Source organism: Heteronotia binoei, chromosome 21 (genome assembly GCF_032191835.1).
Source record: "Heteronotia binoei isolate CCM8104 ecotype False Entrance Well chromosome 21, APGP_CSIRO_Hbin_v1, whole genome shotgun sequence".
Taxonomy (NCBI): domain Eukaryota; kingdom Metazoa; phylum Chordata; class Lepidosauria; order Squamata; family Gekkonidae; genus Heteronotia; species Heteronotia binoei.
The window spans coordinates 55,691,242-55,714,218 of record NC_083243.1 but is presented as its reverse complement, the minus strand read 5'-3'; the positions used below and the strand labels follow the sequence as shown (position 1 = coordinate 55,714,218).

General features: G+C 40.1%; 1 protein-coding gene across 1 annotated transcript in view; it reads left to right on the top strand.

Annotated features, from left to right (window-relative positions):
• The first annotated feature begins 694 nt into the window (after positions 1-694).
• TTC6 (tetratricopeptide repeat domain 6) overlaps positions 695-22,977 on the top strand; it is a 178,682-nt gene continuing 156,399 nt past the window's right edge. The window contains exons 1-5 of the mRNA XM_060262626.1: positions 695-1,699; positions 6,376-6,438; positions 17,433-17,504; positions 18,318-18,407; positions 19,860-20,006. Coding sequence (XP_060118609.1) covers positions 710-1,699; positions 6,376-6,438; positions 17,433-17,504; positions 18,318-18,407; positions 19,860-20,006 — 1,362 coding nt within the window. The 5' untranslated portion in view covers positions 695-709. The remainder of the gene's footprint in view (positions 1,700-6,375; positions 6,439-17,432; positions 17,505-18,317; positions 18,408-19,859; positions 20,007-22,977) is intronic.

Genomic DNA, 22,977 nt, shown 5'->3' with positions numbered 1-22,977 from the left:
TTAAAGTGCTATCTAAGACCTTTTTTTGTTTTGTTTCACAGTTCTTTTATGTTACATCTTTAAACATTTATGTTGCACCTTTCCACCTAACTCGGAATGCTAAGTAATTAATATTAATTTTATGCCTCTTTCAGTCCAAAATTGCTTTCCAAAGTATCAAGTTTAAACTAATACAGAAAATGTAATACACAGATGCTTGGGGAAGGGGTTGCCAGCAATATCTTAGTCCAAGCAAAATGCAGCAGTGCCTGGCTGCTTCCCTTTCTCTGCCTTGCCTAAATTAATTGATTAATTAATTCACATACTGACAATGCAATCTTATGTAGAGTTATTCCAGCCTAAAGCAACCGGAATAACTTAATCCACCTTCTTTAGTTATTTCCCAAATACCACTAGTATGTTTAAAGAAAAGTAGGTTAGGTTTAATAAATCTTATCAATAATATAGTTTGTTTAGTGTATGCCAGATGTCCTGTTTGAGAAACATGAGACTTAAATGGTAGTGTTAGATTTTCTGAACTAAAGCTGCAATCCTGTGACACTTTCTTGAGAGTAAGTAACACTGGACAGTAGGATTTGCTTCACAGAAAGCATGCATAGGATTGTATTGCTCTGGGGTTTTTTGGTGTCACTGATTATTGCTCTTTTCAACCATACACATGATTTTGCTTTTTCTGTTTCTTCTTTTCAGCTCCTGAACGTGCAAGGAAATGGCTAGAAAACATGAACATTTTGGACTGAGCTATTTGGAAGAACTGACTATACTTAAGGAACGTGATCATATATGCAAAGAATCTCGGCAGGAATTTCTGAAGTTTAAACAAAAAGCAGATAATGTTCAAAGAGATCTGAACAAACCGACATTTGAAGTTACATCATCAGATCTATCACATCAGCTAGAACCTAATTCTTGCCGGAGTCTACAGAGTCCCTTGTTTCGTGAAAACAGAAGTCTTCCTGTTGAGTGGAATACTTCTAAAACTTTGAAAACATCAAATATCTCTCCTCGTGTTTCAGTCATGGAACATCAAAGACAATATTTTGAAACTCAACAAAAGAAATATCTTAAAAAAGAAGATAATCGCCTACCAGTAGCAATAGCCTCTTTAGTAGGTACTGCTAAACAAGTCAGTATGTTAAAGAAACCAGAGCCCCCACCAAAGTCCAAATCCAAAAAGTTTGTTCGCATAAAGTTGGTGTCTGAGAGGCCTTTCATCCCTCAACAAGAAGCCCATGGTACTGAACAACCAGAGCAAAAAATACATTCTAAGACTATAGGAAATGTAGGAACCAGCTCTGTCACAACAGAAATAGACTGCTCAGATATTACGGATTCCAGTTCAGGTGAAAAGCCACTTAAAATGGCAAAAGAAATTTCAAAGCCAAGTATACTAAATTCAATTCTTGAATTAGACGGGTCATGTAGCAGAAAAAACAGTGAGGCATCTAATGTAAAGTTTATGTTGGGATCTTCGCAAGAAACTAGAGGCACGAAAAGATCAAAAATATATGAAAAATCTTTTCCATGGAATAAGGCACAAATACAGGATTCTGCTCAAAAATTTCCTGCTGGAATAGTTCCACGGTCTATTGATGAAATAATTGCCTCTCTGCAGTCTACGGTTCCTACACCTTCAGATCTGAAAATCAAAGAACTTCTAGAGAGTATTCTTGGCCATGATTACAACATACAAATAGAAGTAGGTGAATGAGGCTGAGCTCAGTCTTTTGGGATGAGTGTTTTTTTCCCATGAAAATGGCACTTCTCAATATGATATAGTAACTCAAGTGTTTGGGAAAAACTAATACAACTGGTAATGGTATGCCTTCACCATTTTTTTTCTGCTAGCGTTGTGTTAAAAGAGAATATTTATAACTATGTAAAATATCAGTAAAAGTGCTTTTTAATTAATATTTTGTAAGTTTTACAAGGCAACTAGAAAATCGCAACCGACATTGAATCATAATATCTGAACTTATTAAGCATAATAAAGTAAAGTAACATAGTAAACCAAATATATGTGCAACATAAACAATAAGAATTATCTTTTAGTGCCATTATGCATTTCATGGCCAAGCATTGTACATATCAGAGATATTACAAAGCTATTCTATCCATATGAGACTGGGACACTTAGGTCGTTTTCGCACTCACCTCCAGCCGGCGCGACCCCCCTCTTCACCGCGCAGGATCTGCGCGGATTTTGCACTAAATGCCGCGGAGCAGCCTTTTGCGCCGGAAACTCCCGGCGCAAAAGCCGCTCAAACGCCAAACTGCTTTTTGGCGATTTACGTTTGAGCGGCTTTTGCGACGGGAGTTTCCGGCGCAAAAGGCTGCTCCGCGGCATTTAGTGCGAAATCCGCGCAGATCCTGCGCGGTGAAGAGGGGGGTCGCGCCGGCTGGAGGTGAGTGCGAAAACGACCTTAGAGATGTAGCAGTTTCTGACAAGATGGAAAGTGCTTTATATGTATACAGAAGTTTCTTTAACTATCCACGTCAAGTAGTTTATATATTAGTTTAGCTTTATATCCAGGCATGTTTAGGTTTATATACTGGAGCAACCAAAATGAACAAAATAAATGCTGCAAAATACCACATTGATCAAATCAAAAGGTCTTTCACTGTTTCTGGAACATGTTCTTACTAGTGCTGTAGGAAATAATGTGTCTCATTCTGGTTGCTTCATTCATTTGAAACAGAAGAGGCAATCAGAAAGATTAAGGGATTGGAATGCCTTTCTACATTGAAAGCCTAAAGCAGGGGTGTCAAACATGCAGCCCGGGGGCCAAATCAGGTCCCCAGAGGGCTTCTATCAGGCCCCCAAGCAACTGGTTGTTTTCTGCTTCTTTCTCCCTCTCTCTTGCTTCCTTCTGCATCACAGCTTGGTTTGCCAGGCTTGCTCAATCACACAGGAGCTACAGAGCAAAGCCTCTAGTTCAGAGGTGTCAATCATGGCCCAGGGGCCGAATCAGTCCCCCTGGAAGGCTGCTATCAGGCCTCTGAGCAACTTGCTGTCATCTGCTTCCTTCTTCCTCTTTCTTGCTTCATTCTGCATCACAGCTTGCTTTGTCAAGCTTGCTTCATTGCTTAGAAGCTTCAGAGCAAAGCCTCTATTTTCTGCATTGGTTGAGGCTCCTCCCTTGGAGAGAAGAAGGGGGGAGGAATAGTTTGCTTTGCTAGGCTCTCAATTGCACTATTGAGCTAGTGAGCCAATCCTCTCTTCTATTGGCTGAGGCTCCTCCCCTTCCAGGTCCGCAGGGAAGGAAGGAAGGTGCCAAAGCTTGCTTTGCCCAGTTCCCTGGATCACACAGGAGAGATACAAAGAAAGCACCTTTAAGACCAAGTGCTACTGTTTTAAGCATGTTTTAAGATTAAAAAAAAATCTTTAATTGTGTTTGTGTCCTTTATAAAGCTTATATATCCACTACTTGGCATTATATTTTATGACACACATGGCCCAGCCCAACAAGGTCTCATTTATGTCAGTTCCAGCCCTCATTACAAATGAGTTTTACACCCATGGGCTAAAGCATTTGGGACGTAGTTTAGGAAAAAGCTAAGAGGGAACATGATAGAAGTTTATAAACTTATATATGGTGTCAACAAAATATGGATGAATTTTTCTCTGTGTTCCATATTAGAACACAGGTTCACCCAGTGAAATTGATCAGTAATAAATTCAGGACAGGGAACAAGTTATTTTATATAGTATATATTTAATTTGAGCAATTTGTTGCTACCAGATGTAGCCAATGAAAGACCTATCCTCCATGAAGTACCTAATTGTCACTTAAATTATTTTCATCTTCAGAAACGCTAGTAGAGATTTCTGAGAAGTTTTGTGCTTCACAAAATAGGAAATAGGGGGTGGACTTGCAGCATTTGCTTGATTTTTTTGTATAGTCAAAGTTTAACTATACATCCCATCCATTTTCTTTTGTGAAGGTTTGTGTATGAAATACTTCTTGTTTTAAAAGCTTTGGAGGCAAAAGTTTGTCCAAGGGTAACCAAATTTATCTCAACAATAGAGAGAAATAAGATCTTGTTAAGGTTAGTGAGGGATAAAGGTATCTTTTAGCCTATTTGTAAATTAGAACTACTTATGAGGCTGTGAAGCTTTTTTGTGTATTTGCTTCATTAGAGTTCCTTATACTGTACTGTTCCCTTTCCCATTGAAAGAATTGCAGTGATTGCGATTGACTAAATCCTCCTGCAGTTTTTTGTCATCACAATAATTTCCTAACTTTTCTTCAACTCCATGTTCACCATTCTCTGAGTTTTGTGCCTGGTTTTCAGGATCTGGAAATCTCTTATCAGTGTACATCAATCCATCAACTAGTTGTACAGCTTCCTGGTACCTCCTGTGATGCTGTGACACTTTTTCCCTATATGTTGGCTAAAGTAGCTTTGTTTGTATAGCTAAGTAACCATTCTGATTAATAAGGCTCACAGCAATAATCCCATGAGCTAGCAATATGATCTTCCTCGTTTCCACATTGCTGAAATCTTTCAATCTGTTTGTTGTCATTGAATCATGAAACTTCTTGGTGAATGGGTCATTTGTAATTTCTCATGCTGGAAAGCAGAATAGAACTGTTCCTCAAAGGCAGAGATGGTGATATAATTGTGGGCAGTGTCTGATTTTTGGGGTAAAAATGTTCCTGCTTGTGATATCTTGATTCTCAGCAAATGAGTTCAGCCAGCTTTGTCTGACAACTATTTATGTGATTTCCTAAAAAATGCTTTCTTACAACAGAGTATTGTAAATTACTGTGGAACCCCATAATTCTTAGGATAATATTGTTACTTGTCTTTTCCCAACATAATTCTCTGGCTTTGGCATACAGAACTGGGTCTAAGGCTACTCCAATATCTTGCAGTTATAGTTCTCTCCTGGTCAGTTTTGACTGGGTCAGAGATTCTGACTTAGTGGAAAGATCAATGTCTGACAAATTGATGATGGAGATGTAATGAATGGCATCTTTTGAAATGGTAATGTAGTCTCTGGTATGAACTGGACCTTGTTCAGCTTGAGATTTTCTGGTTCTCTATTTTCATCTGCCTTGCAAGCATCCAAAGCAGATTCTTATAAGGTACTATCTTTGCTGGTTCAAAACTTGTTTAGGTTATGGTACAGTTCATTCACCAGTAATGTGTGATGAAAGCTGTTCAATTTTAGTGGAAGAAAGTTTGTCTTAGACCTGGAGTTTTGGTAAAGATGCGGATACTCCTTACACTATTCCAATTCCACGTAATGTTCCTAAGGACTCAGAAATCCCTAGGTGTCTATCTGTACTTACAACCAGTTCTTACTGTAAGCTCTGCAGAGAGTTCTTACTTAGTTGCAATGTGCTAACTGGCAAGTAACCACACAAAGCGTTTTAGAACAGCTGTTACTGTCATATAGTCCTGAAAAAATGGGGGTAAGGTTTTTAGATTGTTATATACATAACCAAGCAAATGCTGCAAGTACTACACATTCTCATCTCTTGGGATAAAGACCTTGCTCAAAATCACTATGTAAGCTATTTTGGCATGGCTCAAGGGCTATGTTTTTGAAGGAGTTCCATACCTCAGGATTAAAAATGCTTTAAAGAGTAGGAAATTCTCAGACAAGAAATTATGGCACAACTTCAGGCATCAAAGTATCATTTTTGAAGTTTTTAATACTCGTTAAGGAGGAATCCCTAACCTTTTTAAGCCTGTGGGCACCTTTGGAATTTTAGTGCAGTGTGGTGGGCACAGCCACAAAAAGGGTGCCATAATAATGTCTGCTGCAGGAAGCAATGCTAGCCACAAAAGGGCTGCTGCCACTTTCCTTTACTTACACAAAGACCTTTGTGCTGTGATGGCAGCGGCTGCCAAAGCAATGTTTTTTAAAATATTCATAGGCAAGCAAATCTCCATTGGCCAGTCAGATACCTTACTGGGCAAAAGCCCCACTGACTTTCTAAAAACACTTGGTGGACATCAGGAACAGTGTCATTGTTGATAGATCCAGGTGGGCAGCTATGTTGGTCTGAATAGAACAAAGTAGGAGTCCAGTAGCACCTTTAAGACCAACAAAGTTTTATTCAGAATGTAAGCTTTCATGTGCATGCACACTTCTTCAGAAGAGGAATGAGGTACAGTGAGCAAAGTTACATATAGCTGGTGGGCAGTGGTTTAGAATGCAAAGTGGTACAAAGTGTCATTGTTGGGGATGTTGGGGATATCTGGTCTTAAGCATGTAATTTTTATGACAGAACTCAAGGATAATGGTTTCTTGCTTAACTTGTTATTATTTTTCATATATCAAATGGAATTCAAATGCATATTGCAAATTATTACTTTTACCATTTTGATTTATACTTGTGTTTTCTTTCTCCAAAATAGTCACCAGTTAAAGTTCCAGTGAAGGCTGAGGCAAAAGAAGAAACTTCTGTCTGCTCTCCACAGGTAGATTCACCACTGTCAAGGAATGAGAGAAATATTTCATAGTACTAGTAGATTATGCCCATAGCAAGTCTTCCTTGTATTATCGGAAGTGTGCATTTTTAAATTTTGTATATTTTTCTCTTTTATAATAAAGACACAAGTCATTGAAGGTGAAAATCTGCCAGACATACTAGAATCTCCATCTAAAGAAGCTTCATCCGGGAAAATGGTACAGTTAAAAGAGGTAAAATTTAAGGCATTATTGTAGAAATATGTTGATTTTTTTTGCTGTTACAAAGGACTGTTTAAATATATGCCACTGTCTCTCTAATAGGGAGACCCAAAGCAATGCAATATAATATAATATAATATAATATAATATAATATAATATAATATAATATAATATAATAGGGACCCAAAGCAATGCAATATAATATTTATTTATTTAGAATTTATATCCCGCCCTTCCCACGAGTGGCTCAGGGTGGCTTCCAATAATAGATCCGACATAAAAATTAAACAATATTTAAACATGTAAAGGATTAAACATTTAAAACAGATAAAACAGATAAAACCTTAAAGATTAATAAATATTCCAAATATATATAAAAGAGATCTGGCAAGTGCATTAAATTCTCAAGCTAGGTATAGGCTAGCCGGAAGAGGGTCGTCTTACAGGCCCTGCGGAACTGGACAAGGTCCCGCAGGGCCCTCACCTCTTCCGGCAGCTGATTCCACCATGTAGGGACCATAACAGAGAAAGCCCTTTCTCTGGTGGATTTCAAGCGGGTTTCTTTCGGCCCAGGGACAGTAAGGAGATTTTGTGTTCCCGACCTCAGTACTCTCTGGGGAACATGAGGGGAAAGACGGTCCTTCAGGTAGACAGGTCCCAAGCCATATAGGGCTTTAAAGGTGATAACCAGCACCTTGTACCGGACTCGGTACATCACTGGAAGCCAGTGCAGAGTCCGAAGGCCTGGCTGAATGTGTCCCCACTTTGGGGGACCCAGTAACAGCTGGGCCGCGGCATTCTGCACCAGCTGCAATTATGATATGATATAATATAATATAATATAATATAATATAATATAATATAATATAATATAATATAATATAATATAATATAATATAATATAATATAATATAATATAATATAATATAATATAATCAAACAGAAGACGGAAGAAAAAAGCCTTTTTTAGCATTGGCCTTTTTTATTGCAGTTGCACACTGCCTCGACATTTTCAGTGAGATCTACCACAACTCCAAGATTTCTCTCTTGGTCAGTCCACTAATTTGGACTCCATCAACTTGTATTTATAGTTAGGATTTTTGGCCCCAGTGTGCATTGCTTTGCACTTGGCTACATTGAACCTTGTTTGCCATGTTGACGTGCACTTGCCCATCCTCAACCGATCCCTTTGGAGTGCCTCACAATGTTCCCTGGTTCTCACCAGCCTGAACAATTTCGTGTCATCCGCAAACTTAGGCGCTTTGCTTCTTACTCCCAACTCTAAATCATTAATTAATAAGTTAAAAAGCATTGGACCCAGTACTGAGTCCTGTGGTACTTCCCTGGTTACCACCCTCACTGTGAAAATCGCCCATTTATGAAAGTCTTATCAGACATCATATATCAAGACCAAGCAGGATTTCTTCCTAGAAGACACATGAAAGATAATGTTAGGACAATATGTAATATAATGGAGTATTATGAGAATCATCCAGAGAAGCAATTGGCACTAATCTGTTTGGATGCAGAGAAGGCCTTTGGCAATGTGAGTTGGCAATTTATGATACAACAACTGAAAGGTATGGAATGTGATGAGAACTTTTTGAGGATGATACAATCAATATATTCCTCCCAAATGGCAAAGGTGACGGTGAATGGTGAATTAACAAAATCGATTAATATCCAGAAAGGTACACTTTTTTCATCTTGTGCCTAGAAATACTGAATAATGAAATAAGAGAAGATCCAAGTATTAAAGGGGCATTGATTAAGGGTGAACAATACAAACTAAGGGCCTTTGTGGATGATGTGGTCTTTATATTAGAACAACCATTAGATTCAATTGAGTCTCTGAAAAACAGGATTAATCAATTTGGTTACTGGGCAGGTTTGAAGATAAACTATGTTAAAATGAAATTTTTGGCAAAAAACATTACAATGGCACAAATTGATCTTTTCCAACAAAAATCAGGATTTTCTTATGAGAAAAAAGTGAAATACTCGGGCACATGCATTTCAAATAAATGTAGTGATTTAAAGATGGACAACTATGACTAACTGCTTAAAGAGATTAAAAAGGACTTGGAAAAATGGCAAGACCTGAACATATCATTAATGGGAAGAATAGCTTCGATAAAAATGAATATTCTGCCAAGACTGTTATTTTTATTTCAAACTATCCCAGTGCTTTTAACTACTGTGTTTTTTCAAGACTTGAGTAAAATGGTCTCTGCATACATTTGGTGTAAGAAAAAGCCTAGAATTAAATTAAAAACACTACAAGACACTAAAACAAGAGCAGGTCTGGGCATTCTAGACTGGCAACTGTATTATAGAGCCTTGGTGTTGACTTGGGTGAGAGACTGGGCTTGGGTGAGAGACTGAATGATAGAAGGCAGTTATTATTAGAGGGACATGATCTTACCTTGGGCTAGCATGCATACTCATGGTATCAGAGATTAGATGGACACTCTTACTTTAAACATCATTGGCTTTGGAAAGCTCTGTACCATACATGGATATGGTTAAAATTGAGAATTTATCAGAAAATTCCAAGATGGGTGTCTCCGGTGGAAGTGTTTACACCGCCTAATCTCATAAATCCAAATCAGAATTATAAATATGAAGATCTACTGAAAAAAAGATAATCATTTGAAGTCTAAGGAAAAATTAGAGAGCATTGACATTAAAATGAACTGGTGGATGAGAACACAAATAGAATCTAGATACGTCAAAGACAAGACAACAGGTTTTAAAATGGACCAGTATCCATTTGATAAAATCTTCTTGGGTCCTCAAGAGAAACTGATTTCGAACCTATATTCATACCTACTACAGATGAAGATGCAAGATGAGATTGTAGAGGACTGTATGGTCCAGTGGGCTAAAAATGTGGGCCGTAATATACTAGAGGAATGGGAGATGTTATGGAAATCTGATATTAAACTAACAAGGTCAGTAGCCTTCAAAGAAAATCTGTATAAGATGTTTTATAGATGGTATGTAACTTTTCAGAAACTTTCTAAAATGTACTCTAACATGTCAAACAAGTGTTGGAAATGTACAAAATGTGGGTTGTTTTATCACATGTAGTGGACGTGTCAGGTGGTGAAAGACTTTTGAAAAATGGTGCATGTACCTTTACAGAGACTTTTGAAGACTCAGATCCAATTTAAACCAGAATTATTTTTATTGAACACATATCTTAAAGAATATACAAAAGAGACAAGGCATTTACTGGCTCATATTATTACAGCAGCTAGAATTTTGCTTGCACAGAAATGGAAACTTCAGGAAATTCCTACGAGACCAGATTTGATTGGGAAAATATTGGAAACGATGGAGATGGACTATTTATCTCAGTTGCTGGCTGGGAAATCAAAAGGAAGAAGCAAAGAAATATTGGGAAAAGTTATATGTGTGGCTAGATACTTAAGACTTTATGGTGTGAACTTTTATTTATTTTTATTTTTTTAACTCTTATAGCATATCAGAGAGCCAGTTTGGTGTAGTGGTTAAGTGTGCGGACTCTTATCTGGGAGAACCGGGTTTGATTCCCCACTCCTCCACTTGCACCTGCTGGAATAGCCTTGGGTCAACCATAGGTCTGGCAGAGGTTGTCCTTGAAAGGGCAGCTGCTGTGAGAGCCCTCTCCAGCCCCACCCACCTCACAGGGTGTCTGTTGTGGGGGAGGAAGGTAAAGGAGATTGTGAGCCGCTCTGAGACTCTTTGGAGTGGAGGGTGGGATATAAATCCAATATCATCATCATCATATTATTATTATTATTATAAATACTAGAAATACAGATTAATAATGACAGATAGATAGTCGAGAGGAGGACTTACAATTTATGTAATATGTCATTCAATTTAAGAAGATATGGTGTATAATGAATTATAATATGTTAAACATAGTTTATGTTAATGACTATGCAAATTGGATTATTATGGTATTGCTAATTGTAATTCTACTTTTCTATTCCCCTTTCCCTATCCCTTCTTTCTTTCTGGAAAATCAATAAACTTTATCACTCTGGAAAATCGCACATTTACACTCACTCGCTGTTTCCTATTAATTAGCCAGGTTTTTTTTTTATCCACAAGAGGACTTGTCCTTTTACCCCATGGCTATTGAGCTTACTTAGGAGTCTTTGATGAGGAACTTTATCAGAAGCTTTCTAGGAAGTCAAGGTAAACAACATCTATTGGGTCCCCCTTGTGCACATGTTTGTTCTCCCCCTCAAAGTACTCTAACAGGTTAGTGAGACAAGATCTTGCATTACAGAACTCATGCTGAGTGTTCCTCAATAGCTTTTGTTCATCAGTATGTCTACTAAATCTCTCTTTGATAACAGTTTCTGCCAGTGTTCCTGGTATTGATGTCAGACTGACTGGCCTGTAATTTCTCCAATCTCCTCTGGAACCCTTTTTAAAGATGGGGATGACATTAGCTACCTTCCAGGCTGTGAGAGTTGGACCATAAGGAAGGCCGAGTGCAGAAGAATAGATGTTTTTGAGCTATGGAGCTGGAGAAGACTTGAGAGTCCCCTGGACTGCAAGAAGATCAAATCAGTCAGCCCTAAGGGAAATCAACCCTGTTTCCTGGAAAGTCAGATGCTGAAGCTGAAGCTCAGATACTTTGACCACCAAATGAGAAGGGAACATCACTGGAGAAGACCCTGATGCTGGAAAAGACAGAAAGCAAGAGAAGAACGGAACGGCAAAAGATGAGATGGCTGGACAGCATTACTGATGTAACTAACATGAATTTGAACGAATGGTGGAAGACAGGAGGGCCTGGCATGACTTGGTCCATGGGTTTCAAAGAGTTGGACTCAACTGTGACTGAACAACAAAAAGTCCTCAGGGAGGCAGATTTTAATGAAAGATTACATATTTTTGTCAGGAGATCCACAAGTTCACATTTGAATTCTTTCAGAACTCTTGGATGTATGCCATCCAGGCCTGGTGACTTATCAATTTTTAAATTGTCTATCAGTCATAGGACTGCCTCTCTCATCACCTCACTTAGGTCTTTTAACACCCCTCCTAAATCAGCAGTTCTTGAGTGGGCAATCACTTCTCATCTTGAAAAGTTGGTAAAATGTGGTTTGGATCCTGTTACCGTTAGGTGGATCTGTAATTGGCTGACATTGCACCCAAAGAGTGTTTGTGAATGGTTCCTCATCCTCTTGGAGAGGAGTGACAAGTGAAGTGCCTCAAGGATCTGTTCTGGGACCTGTTTTGTTCAACATCTTTATAAATGATTTGGATGAAGGAATAGAGGGAATGCTTATTAAATTTGCAGATGATACTAAATTGGGAGGGGTTGCAAATACAGTAGAAGACAGAAACACCGGGTCCGGATGGCATACATCCGAGAGTTCTGAAAGAACTCAAAGTTGAACTTGTGGATCTTCTAACAAAAATCTGTAATCTTTCATTGAAATCTGCCTCCGTTCCTGAGGACTGGAAGGTAGCAAATGTCACCCCCATCTTTAAAAAGGGTTCCAGAGGAGATCCGGGAAATTACAGGCCAGTCAGTCTGACTTCAATACTGGGAAAGTTGGTAGAAACCATTATCAAGGACAGAATGAGTAGGCACATCGATGAACATGGGTTATTGAGGAAGACTCAGCATGGGTTCTGCAAGAGAAGATCTTGCCTCACTAACCTGTTACATTTCTTTGAGGGGGTGAACAAACATGTGGACAAAGGCGAACCAATAGATGTTGTTTACCTTGACTTCCAGAAAGCTTTTGATAAAGTTCATCATCAAAGGCTACTTAGAAAGCTTGAGAGTCATGGAGTAAAAGGACAGGTCCTCTTGTGGATCAAAAACTGGCTGAGTAATAGGAAGCAGAGAGTGAGTATAAATGGGCAGTCTTCGCAGTGGAGGACGGTAAGCAGTGGGGTGCCGCAGGGCTCGGTACTGGGTCCCATGCTCTTTTAACTTGTTCATAAATGATTTAGAGTTGGGAGTGAGCAGTGAAGTGGCCAAGTTTGCGGATGACACTAAATTGTTCAGGGTGGTGAGAACCAGAGAGGATTGTGAGGAACTCCAAAGGGATCTGTTGAGGCTGGGTGAGTGGGCGTCAACGTGGCAGATGCGGTTCAATGTGGCCAAGTGCAAAGTAATGCACATTGGGGCCAAAAATCCCAGCTACAAATACAAGTTGATGGGGTGTGAACTGGCAGAGACTGACCAAAAGAGAGATCTTGGGGTCGTGGTAGATAACTCACTGAAAATGTCAAGACAGTGTGCATTTGCAATAAAAAAGGCCAACGCCATGCTGGGAATTATTAGGAAGGGAATTGAAAACAAATCAGCCAGTATCATAATGCCCCTGTATAAATCGATGGTGCGGTCTCATTTGGAGTACTGTGTGCAATTCCGGTTGCCGCACCTCAAAAAGGATATTATAGCATTGGAGAAAGTCCAGAGAAGGTCAACTAGAATGATTAAAGGGCTGGAGCACTTTCCCTATGAAGAAAGGTTGAAACGCTTGGGGCTCTTTAGCTAGGAGAAACGTTGACTGCGGGGTGACATGATAGAGGTTTACAAGATAATGCATGGGATGGAGAAAGTAGAGAAAGAAGTACTTTTCTCCCTTTCTCACAATACAAGAACTCATGGGCATTCGATGAAATTGCTGAGCAGACAGGTTAAAACGGATAAAAGGAAGTACTTCTTCACCCAAAGGGTGATTAACATGTGAAATTCACTGCCACAGGAGGTGGTGGCAGCCACAAGTATAGCCACCTTCAATAGGGGTTTAGATAAAAATATGGAGCACAGGTCCATCAGTGGCTATTAGCCACAGTGTGTGTGTATATATACATTTTTTTGCCACTGTGTGACACAGAGTGTTGGACTGGATGGGCCGTTGGCCTGATCCAACATGGCTTCTCTTATGTTCTTATGTAAACAGGATGCAGGATGATCTTGACAGACTGGAAATCTGGGCAAAACCAATAAAATGAATTTTAACAGGTATAAATGTAAAGTTCTACATTTAGGTAGGAAAATTCAATGCATAGTTATAGGTTGGGGCAGACGTGTCTTGGCGGTAGTATGTACAAAAAGGGGTCTTGGTGGACCATATGCTGAACATGAGTCAGCAGTGTGATGCGGCGGCTAAAAAGGCAAATGCAATTTTGGGCTCTATTGAAGTATAGTCCAGATTATATGATGATATCACTTTACTCTGCTCACCTGGAGTATTGTGTTCAGTTTTCGGCACCACATTTTAAGGATATAGACAAGCTGGAATGGGTCCAGAGGAGGGCAATGAAGAAGACAAAATTAAATCAGAAGAGTTTCCAGCCCAACATTAGGAAGAACTTCCTGACAGTTAGAGTGGTTCCTCAGTGGAAAAGTCTTCCTCAGGAGGTGATGTGCCCTCCTTCCTTGGAGGTTTTTAAACAGAGGCTAGATGGCCATGTGACAGTCATGCTGATCCTGTGCATTTAGGGGGAAGTGCATTTTTTTCATTGTGCAGGGAGTTGGAATAGATGATCCTGGGGGTCCTTTCCAACTTTGTGATTATGATTCTGTGAATTAGGCAGATCATGAGGAGGAGGGCAGGAAGGGTTGTATCAGTGCTTAGTTCTTGTGGCCCCTTCTTACACACCTGGGAAATGCTAATTGATACTTCGGGGTCAGTCAGCAATTTTTCTCCATGCCAGATTGGCAAGGTATCCCGGAGTTTTTTGCCATCTTCTGGGCATGGAGCAGGAGTCACTGGGGATGTATGTGTGTGGGGAAGATATTTGTGAATTTCTTGAATTGTGTAGGGGATTGGACTAGATGACCCTGGAGGTCACTTTCAACTCTGATTCTATGATTCTATGAAATAGGCAGGCCAGATGAGTTGCCAGGTGTTATAGCAGATAGGCTCTAGAGCTTTCACTTGCTCGCTATTGAGGTTGGTACTGTCTACTTTTACTTATGTTAGAAAATTTATATCCCACCTTTCTGACTTTATGAGGGCTACCAATTTGGCTACCAAATGAAAACATCATTAAATCACATTATAAAACCATTAAAAGAAACACAGCACACCAAAATCATAAGAATGGAGCTTAAATGCATACAAAGATATTAAAGTAACAAGTAAAATGTTGGTCAGGAAGAAGGGATTACTGAGGTAACACCAAACAAAACCAAAGAAGTCTTCATCCCGTGGGAGACAATGGCAACAGAAGAGGGCAGATGAATCTTCCTTGGGAGGGAGTACCAGATCTGGTGCCACAACCAGGAAGGCCCTCTCACAGGTTATCACCCACCTAATCTCAGAAGGCAGGGATAACCAAAGCAGACTTATTGAAGATGACTGTAGTGGTCAGTTAGGTTCATAGGAGTAATATAAATTTAATTCCCTGTGTAGCAAGGCTCAGGGCAGGCAATAACAAACTCCTCCTCATGCAGCTGCTGGGTGACCTTGGGTCAGTCATAATTCTCTTGTAGTTATTCTCTCAAGAGCAGTTATCGAAGAGCTCTCTCAGCCCCACCTACCTCATGGGGTGTTTGTTGTTGGAAGGTGATTAAGCTGCTCTGAGACTTAAAGTGAAGGGCAGGTCTCCTCCTTCTCCTCTTCTGCTTCTCATTTTACAACCATCTTATAAATTATCAAGTTGGTGCACATAAAGCTAATATAACATAAATGTCATTGGTAAAACTGAATACCAGTGGGGGAGAGGAGGTGGGAGCTGACAGAACAGATGAGCTGTTACCAATCCTCACCCATAGGCCTGGTGAAACATTTCGGTCTTCCAGGCCTTGTGAAATTGTTTCAGATCCCACAGGGCCTGGGCTTGTCTAGACAGAGAGTTCCACCGGGTTGGAGCCAGAGCCAAAAATGTCCTGGTTCACTTTGTGGATAGCTGGATGTCTTTTGGGTTAGGATCACCAGCAAGTTGTCATTAGCTGAGTGCAACACTCTTTGGGGGACCTACCAGGGAATGCGGTCCTGTAGATACACTGGTCCCAGACTGTTTAGGGCCTTAAATGATAACACCAAAACCTTGAATCTGATCCAGTGTTTGTAGTCAGTGCAACTGGCAGAGCCACTGGTTGAATGTGTTCTCTAAATGCAGTTCTTGTGCCACTGCATTTTGGACCAGTTGAAGTTTCTGGGTCAGTCTCAAAGGTAGTCCTGTGTAGAGCAAGTTGCAGTAGTCCAACCTGGAGGTGATCGTTGCATGGATTACTGTGACGAAGTCATGGGGAGACAGTAAGGGGGCCAATTGTCTAGCCTAGCGCAGATGAAAAAATCTGAACCTAGTTACGTTTGTGATCTGGGTCTCCATTGAAAGGGAGACATCCAAAGTCACATCCAAACTCTTGACGGTCAGTGCCAATATTAGTGGTACCCCATCAAGAGTGGGAAGTTGGCACCCCGATCCACTATCTCCACAGCCCAGCCACAGGACCTCCAGCTTAGATGGATTTAGTTTCAGTTGACTCTGTTTCAACCATTCTACCATGGTCTTCAAACCCTGGGCCAAAACATCTGAGGTGACATTTGGTTGGCCTCTCATCAACAGCTGGGTGTCATCTGCATATTGTTGGCAACCCAGCCTGAAACTCTGCACCAGCTGGGGAAGAGGGCACATATAGATATTGAATAACATTGGGGAAAGAATCACCCCTTGAGGTGTTGTGTGAAGACCTTCTCCCCAGCGCCACCTTTTGTCCCTGACCTTGAAGGCCAGAGATAATCCATTTCAAGGCTGTCCAATGAATTCCTATGTTGGTGAGGCAGCAGGTAGTCCTTCAGATACGTTGGTCCCACCAAACCATATAGTGTTTTAAAGGTCAACACCAGCATCTTGAAATGTGCCTTGAAACAAACTAGGAGCCACTGTAGATGGGCCAATAGTGAAGTGATATGGTCCATATGATCTGTACCAACTGAAGTTTCAGAACACTCTTCAGGGGCAGCCCTATGTAGAGCACACTGTAGTAATCTAAGCTAGATGTAACCAGGGCATGCACCACAGTAGTGTCCAGATCTTTTCTGCCCAGGAAAGGCTGCAGCTGGCTAACCAGTCAAAGCTGGTAAATGGCATTCCTGGTCACAGCTGTCACATCCAACAGTAGGCCTGAGTTCAGCAGCATCCCCAAACTGTGAATCCATTTCTTCAAAGAGAATCCAACTCCATCCAGAATGGGTGACAACCTAAATCCTGGGTCAGGCCTTACACACACTGGAGCACTGGCTCTTCCGAGTTTCAAGAAGAGGTCTGTCACATCACCTACTATTTGGTCTTGTTAACTGGACTAATTTTGAGACCTTCTGCATGCAAAACAGATGCTCTTCTATTGAGTCACCCTCCCCAAGTAATCTTTTTATAATACCATTTTTAAAAAGTTGTAGCCAGAAACCAATGATTATTGACTTAGATCTATGTACTCCCCATTCTTGAATAGAAGCCCACTTATGCAAGGGATGATGTTGTAGGTTCTTCTTGCATTTTTTTGGAGTGCATTAAAATTCTTCCATCCTGAAAAGCTGCGCTAGATGTTTTGTAGAACCTCCAGTGCATCTGAGGAGGCTGCAACTGAAGGAAGAGTAATCAGTGTCACCTCTCCTGCCGTTCTATGCACAAAGGTTGGATTCAAGCCACTGTCTTTTTACTAGGTGAAAAACATCTATTATCTAGCATTTTATATGGTATCAAATATTATGAAGGCAAATATTATGGCTATCAAAAATATTCTTTTTGTTTTCATGACTATTTTTCTTTTGTTAACGAAACTCATCACCCCTTACAAAGGAATCTTGGATTGAAGAACGTCAATCTCCAGCTGAACAAGCAACACCAGCAGATAGTGAACAAACACAACTGGTACAGTTTAAACCTCTATTATGCAAGGCATTTGTTTCTCAACTCCTGATCCTGATGCCCTGCTGTGTGCGGGTAGCAGAGCATAGAACAGATTGTAAAGCTTCTGGTGTAAGAGGATACATTCCCTTTCTGTTGCTACTGAGAAGACATTTCTGTGTGGGGCAGGACCACTGCATAGGTTTTTTTAGAAAGGAGGGGTGTGGGATTGTCTGTGCATGACCTCTAATGTGACCTTCTAGATACAGTGTGAACTTGCAGCTGTAAAAAAGGTGTTGGAAGGGTGTTTGCTGTCTAGAGGCAAGCAAGTTGGACTGCCAATCTGTGCCTTGCATAAAATTTAATTTTATGTAGCAGCGGCTAAAACTGACTATAGTTGCACTGGGTTGCCATGAATATAGAAGACGACTGCAATAGATCCTTCTTTAGCTGTATTGTAATGTGCCCTTAATTATATATCATTTGAAAGGAAAGCATATTTGAAAATCTGAAAGTGAATCTTATTTTTTAACTTATTTTTATAGTGAAAGATTTGAAAGAGGGGCTGTTGTTTTTCTCTCATTTTCTTGATTTGTTCTGGTTAGCAGTGGCTTGTTTGGAGTTAAAACATCAAAAATTGTGATTCATAATTGAAGCATAATCATTGCTGATTTTATTATGAATGCTTTTTGGAATATACTGTTCAGCATCCCTGGGATTTGAATAAAAGATAGGTTGCCAATACATTTTGTCTGTAGTATCATATTACTTTTCTTCATGATTATTTAGAGATACTTCAATTGTATGTTGCTTGCTCTCCTTGATTATTTTTCCCAGGATACATCTCAAAGCTCACGACTGGGGAGTATCTCCCCCCTAATAGAGGAAGAGTCTGTAAAAGTGGAAGAAGATACTCCCAAAGCTAGGGTAAAATGCATAAAATTATACACTTTTCTGTTTTCTACTCTTATTTTTGTTCCTGATATGCCTATTACTTTTCTAAGGTGTATTTTGTATGATTGCCATATTCACATTTTATGTCTAGAATTTGGTAGAATTCCTTTTTATTTAGTAGTAGTGAGTCTAGTGATTTTGGACCTCTGTCACTAACTTATAGTAACCCAAATCATTGGGGTATTTCCCAAAAGATAGCAGTTGGATATTTATATAGACTAATATTTGTTGTTTATATAGACTAAGATTCTCCCATTACTAGAAAAGTCTGAAAGTGTGACTTCTTGTCTGAAATTTTCAGCAGGGTGTACCTCATAGTAGTCAATATTCCAGCAGTTGCAAGCCAAGCTGTGTATGACAGAAGGCAGGGGTTTCAGAGTTCTGTTTTAATGTACTTGAACGAGTCTAGATTTGGACAAGGGAACCTGCAGATTCAACCAGACATACAGTACATCATCCATGCAACAGAATGGAGAGGTGTGGGACTTAGTCCAACAGTCCTCAGATTGGAGGAGCTCTGAAGGCCAACAAATTGTCTTGGATCTGATAGCAAAATCATTATTTCTATTACTAGGAATATGTGAAAAGTGCAACTACATACTAGCCCAGAATGCATTTTACTTTCCATGGAACGGCTGCAATGTTCCCCTGTCACAACAAATTCATGAAAAAGGTCTTATACAATGCCACAGGGGGCTAAATTTCTGCTCCTCTTCTCATAGAAATCAGGTGTTGGTCTTATCACCATCATTCCCTTTATATCCATGCTCTTTGTTTGCAACAGGTATTTGAGTACCTGGAAAGATGAGTAGTGGGGTAAGAGGGACTGGGGGCACTGGGAAAGAGAGAGAGGATGGAGTTCTCTGGGCAAGATAAGCATTCTTGGAAGCAGGGAGTAAAAAGGGGATTTAAAATGGTGCTTTTTGTCACTCAATCAGTTAACAGGCTGCAGAGTGTGGTGGCATAAATGACCAATACAGACTTTTCTCGCAATTTGAACTACTGAAGGAGATATTCTGGCAGTATTTTAAAAGGGAGCAACGCACCACAGGTGCTTCTTGCTGAGACCTAATTCTGATTAGTAGGATTAAATTAATGGTTACCATGACAACCCTGTTTGTGAAATCCTGCAGAGGAAGATTTTAGATGGTGACTAGGATTGCAGCCATGTTTGCCCAATTCCAGCTGTGTTGGGTGCTGCAGTCGCCTATAAAAATAATTAATCTGAAGATCTTAAGCTGCTGTTTGCAATTTTTAAGCCAAGCCTGTTTCTTCTTTGGGCTTCTTATGAATAATCTTTATTTCATATTTACATCTGTGAGATAAATACTTTGGTTGTCATTTATATTAGAAGCTGAATTAACTCTGGTGGCAGTTTGCACCCTGTTATTTAGGAAAGTAATATAGATTAAAATGTCCCGCTAGGTGCAAGAAGTATTGACTGAAGTGCCTGCAGAGAAACCAGTAGTAGAACTTCCACCAAAGGCACCAAGCTTGCAAGAAAGCGAAGAAGAGGTTTCATCACAGTTATATGAATCAGAAGGTTTGGAGGAGACATCTGCAGAACTGGAAGTAAGAGAGACACCTTTCTAATTAGCCCAGACTGCCATTTCCTTTTCTGATCAAGATGGGTAGCAATGTTAGTCTGTCTGTAGTAGTAGAAAAGAGGAAGTATCTAGTAGCACCTTAAACACTAACAAAATTTGTGGCAGGGTTTGAGCTTTTGTGACTCACCATTTCTTCATGTACTTTCCCAGATGCTACCGAACTGTTGCCATTTTCTGATGGGAGGGTGCTTGAGAGAGCACCAAGTATTTCCTATACTCTTGCCTGCTAGAAAGAAGCACCAAGGAAAGAGTCCCACTCTGATGCCTCCTTCATGAATGTCTCCCAGTGTAAAATAGGATAGTGCCCCAGAAGCTTTTGTAGTGTTATGGGAGCCTCAGGAAGACTTTTTGGTTGCTGTAGACTTCAGTTGCTGTACGGAATAGAACAGTAACTTTCATGCGCCTTTTAACCTTGCTGGATTCTCAGAGCACAAGAAAGTCAACCTCTGTTCCCTCTGTCAGTTCCAGTTAAAAATATGTTGTCCACAACCCCCTGTTAATAAGTTTTTTGAGGAGGGTAGTAACAAATTGTCCCATGGCATGCTGTCTTTAAATACCACTACCAAAGAGTATCTGTTATGACTCCTCAAGAATAACTCTTTTAAGGTTAAAAGGTCAAACTTGCATATAATCGCTTGGAGCCAGTGGCAGACTGGCCAGGGTGTCAGCTTGCCTGATGGCAAGTGGGCCCTGTGGGCCCCTGGTGGTGGGCTTCCTTAAACAATATGTTAAAAATGTTACAGCCCAATCCAGAGAACCGCCGTGTAGCTGCGCTCGATTGCAGAATTAGTGTAGGCGGCCACAGTCGGTTCCCAAAGGGGAAACGTTATGTGGACTTCCGGGGAAAGGAAAATGCCGAGCTGAGCTGCTTCTCATAACGGGAGCAGGCTGGAACTTTTGTTCAGGGTAGTAGAAGGCAAATTAATGCCTACTGCCTACCTTTCTCAGTGAGAGAAAGGTCCAAGACTTGCACGGAAACTTTAAAAAGAGATTTACCTTGGCTGAAAGGAAGCCCTGGAGAGGGTCTTCTTTGAGGCTTTGAGGGGTCTCGTGGAGTCTGCATAGTCAACGTCTGCAAAAGTTCTCAGAGTCATTGATTTGACATAAACTCATCAGGATCCTAACCTTCTTGGACATTTCTAAACAATTAAAGCTTTGAAAGACCAGTGGAAACTTGGATAACTGGATAACTGCACTGGCTGCCAGTTATATACCGGATTCGTTACAAAGTGCTGGTTATTACCTTTAAAGCCCTATATGGCCGAGGACCTGCCTACCTTAGGGACCGTCTCTCCCCGTATGAACCCCAGAGAGCACTGAGGTCAGCAGGGGAGAACCTGCTGACTATCCCTGGGCCAAAAGAGGTAAAGCTCCAGAGTACCCGTACTCGGGCTTTCTCTGTTATGGCTCCACAGCTGTGGAATCAGCTTCCAGAAGAAATGCGGGCCCTGCGGGACTTCGAACAGTTCCACAGGGCCTGCAAGACCACCTTGTTCCGAATGGCCTTCACCAGCTGAAACTGCTAAACTGCTAAGCAAACTTGCCAGCGTTCATAGCACCAAATACATTAATGTTTTTTAGGATTTTAATAGATTTTAATCAATTGTAGTTAAAATGTTATTTATTATTATTATTATTGTACAATGTATGCATTAAGTTCTTGTTGTTAGCCGCCCTGAGCCGCTTTGGCGGGGAGCTATTTATAGCTTAAAGGGACAAAATTAAAAGGTGGGGAAAAGAAAAATAGAAAGCTTGCAAGAAGAAGAAGGAAGGGGTGAAGTTTGGATTGTTTAAATATAAAGGACAGTGCTAAAAACTGCTAAAAAGTGAAAAGGAACTCATTGTTTAGTCTATCTGCGGTTTTGAAGAAAAAGCAACTGCGTCACATTGGAACAGACCTGCAGCACTTCTAAGCAAGACAGGAAGTACGTCAAGTATCGTGAGATCTCCATGAGAGTTGATGGTGACAGAGGCAGGAAGCAGTAAAGAAAAAAGCCTATTCTATACCATAGAGAAACATCGGCAGCCATTGCTGGGAGGCTAAATCCAAAACATCGTTCTTAAAAGAATCTGGGACTTTAAAAATTGTCAGAATCAACTGGAAAAAGGGTAAGAAGACAAGAACCATTGGCTACATTATTTGTGGGCTCCTAGGGTGATTTTAAAAGGAAATTTTTTTTTGAAGAAGGAGTAAAAAATTGCAGCCGCCATTTTGGAAATTTTAGAGACTTCTTTGATAAATATCTTGACTTTGGGGGCTCAGAAACCAGCGAAATTGGGCTTGCTGGAAAGGGCAAGTCCTACTCTATTGAATCTGACTGTCAGATTGCAAATTGGTGAGGTCAAAAATTTCGTCATTTTTTAAAGGGGAAATTTTTTTTAAAAAAATTGTATCTTGGCCTAGGAAGCTCAGAAGAAGATAGAATAAAGTTTAATTAAAAGAGTAAATTCAGATCTTTTGAATTTGGTAGTTAAACTTATAATTTGTGAGACTGAAATTTTTGGTATTTTTATTTTTTTTATTTCTTCTATCCCTTTGTTTTTTGCCTAAATGTCTGAACCCAAGCAGACCTGACAAAGGGCTCTTTCATTAGAGAAAATGCAGGACCAATTGGATGCCATGGAAGCCAGAATAATGAAAGGAGTTAGGAGAATGATAGATGAATCAAAGGAAGAAATTATCACAGAGATTAAAAAAGAAGTGGATGATCTAAAAAAAAAAAACCCTGAGGAAACAGCTAAGAAAGTGCAGGGGGTGGAAGAGAAAGTAAAAGTACATGACACCACCTTGTTGAAAATTCAAGAAAAAGTGACAATCCACGACTGTAAATTAATGGAAACTCAGATATGTCTGAGAGGAGTACCTGAAGCAGAGAATGGTGATTTGAAAGGATATATAATAAAAATAATTGTAGAATTTTTAGAAGAAGACCCTG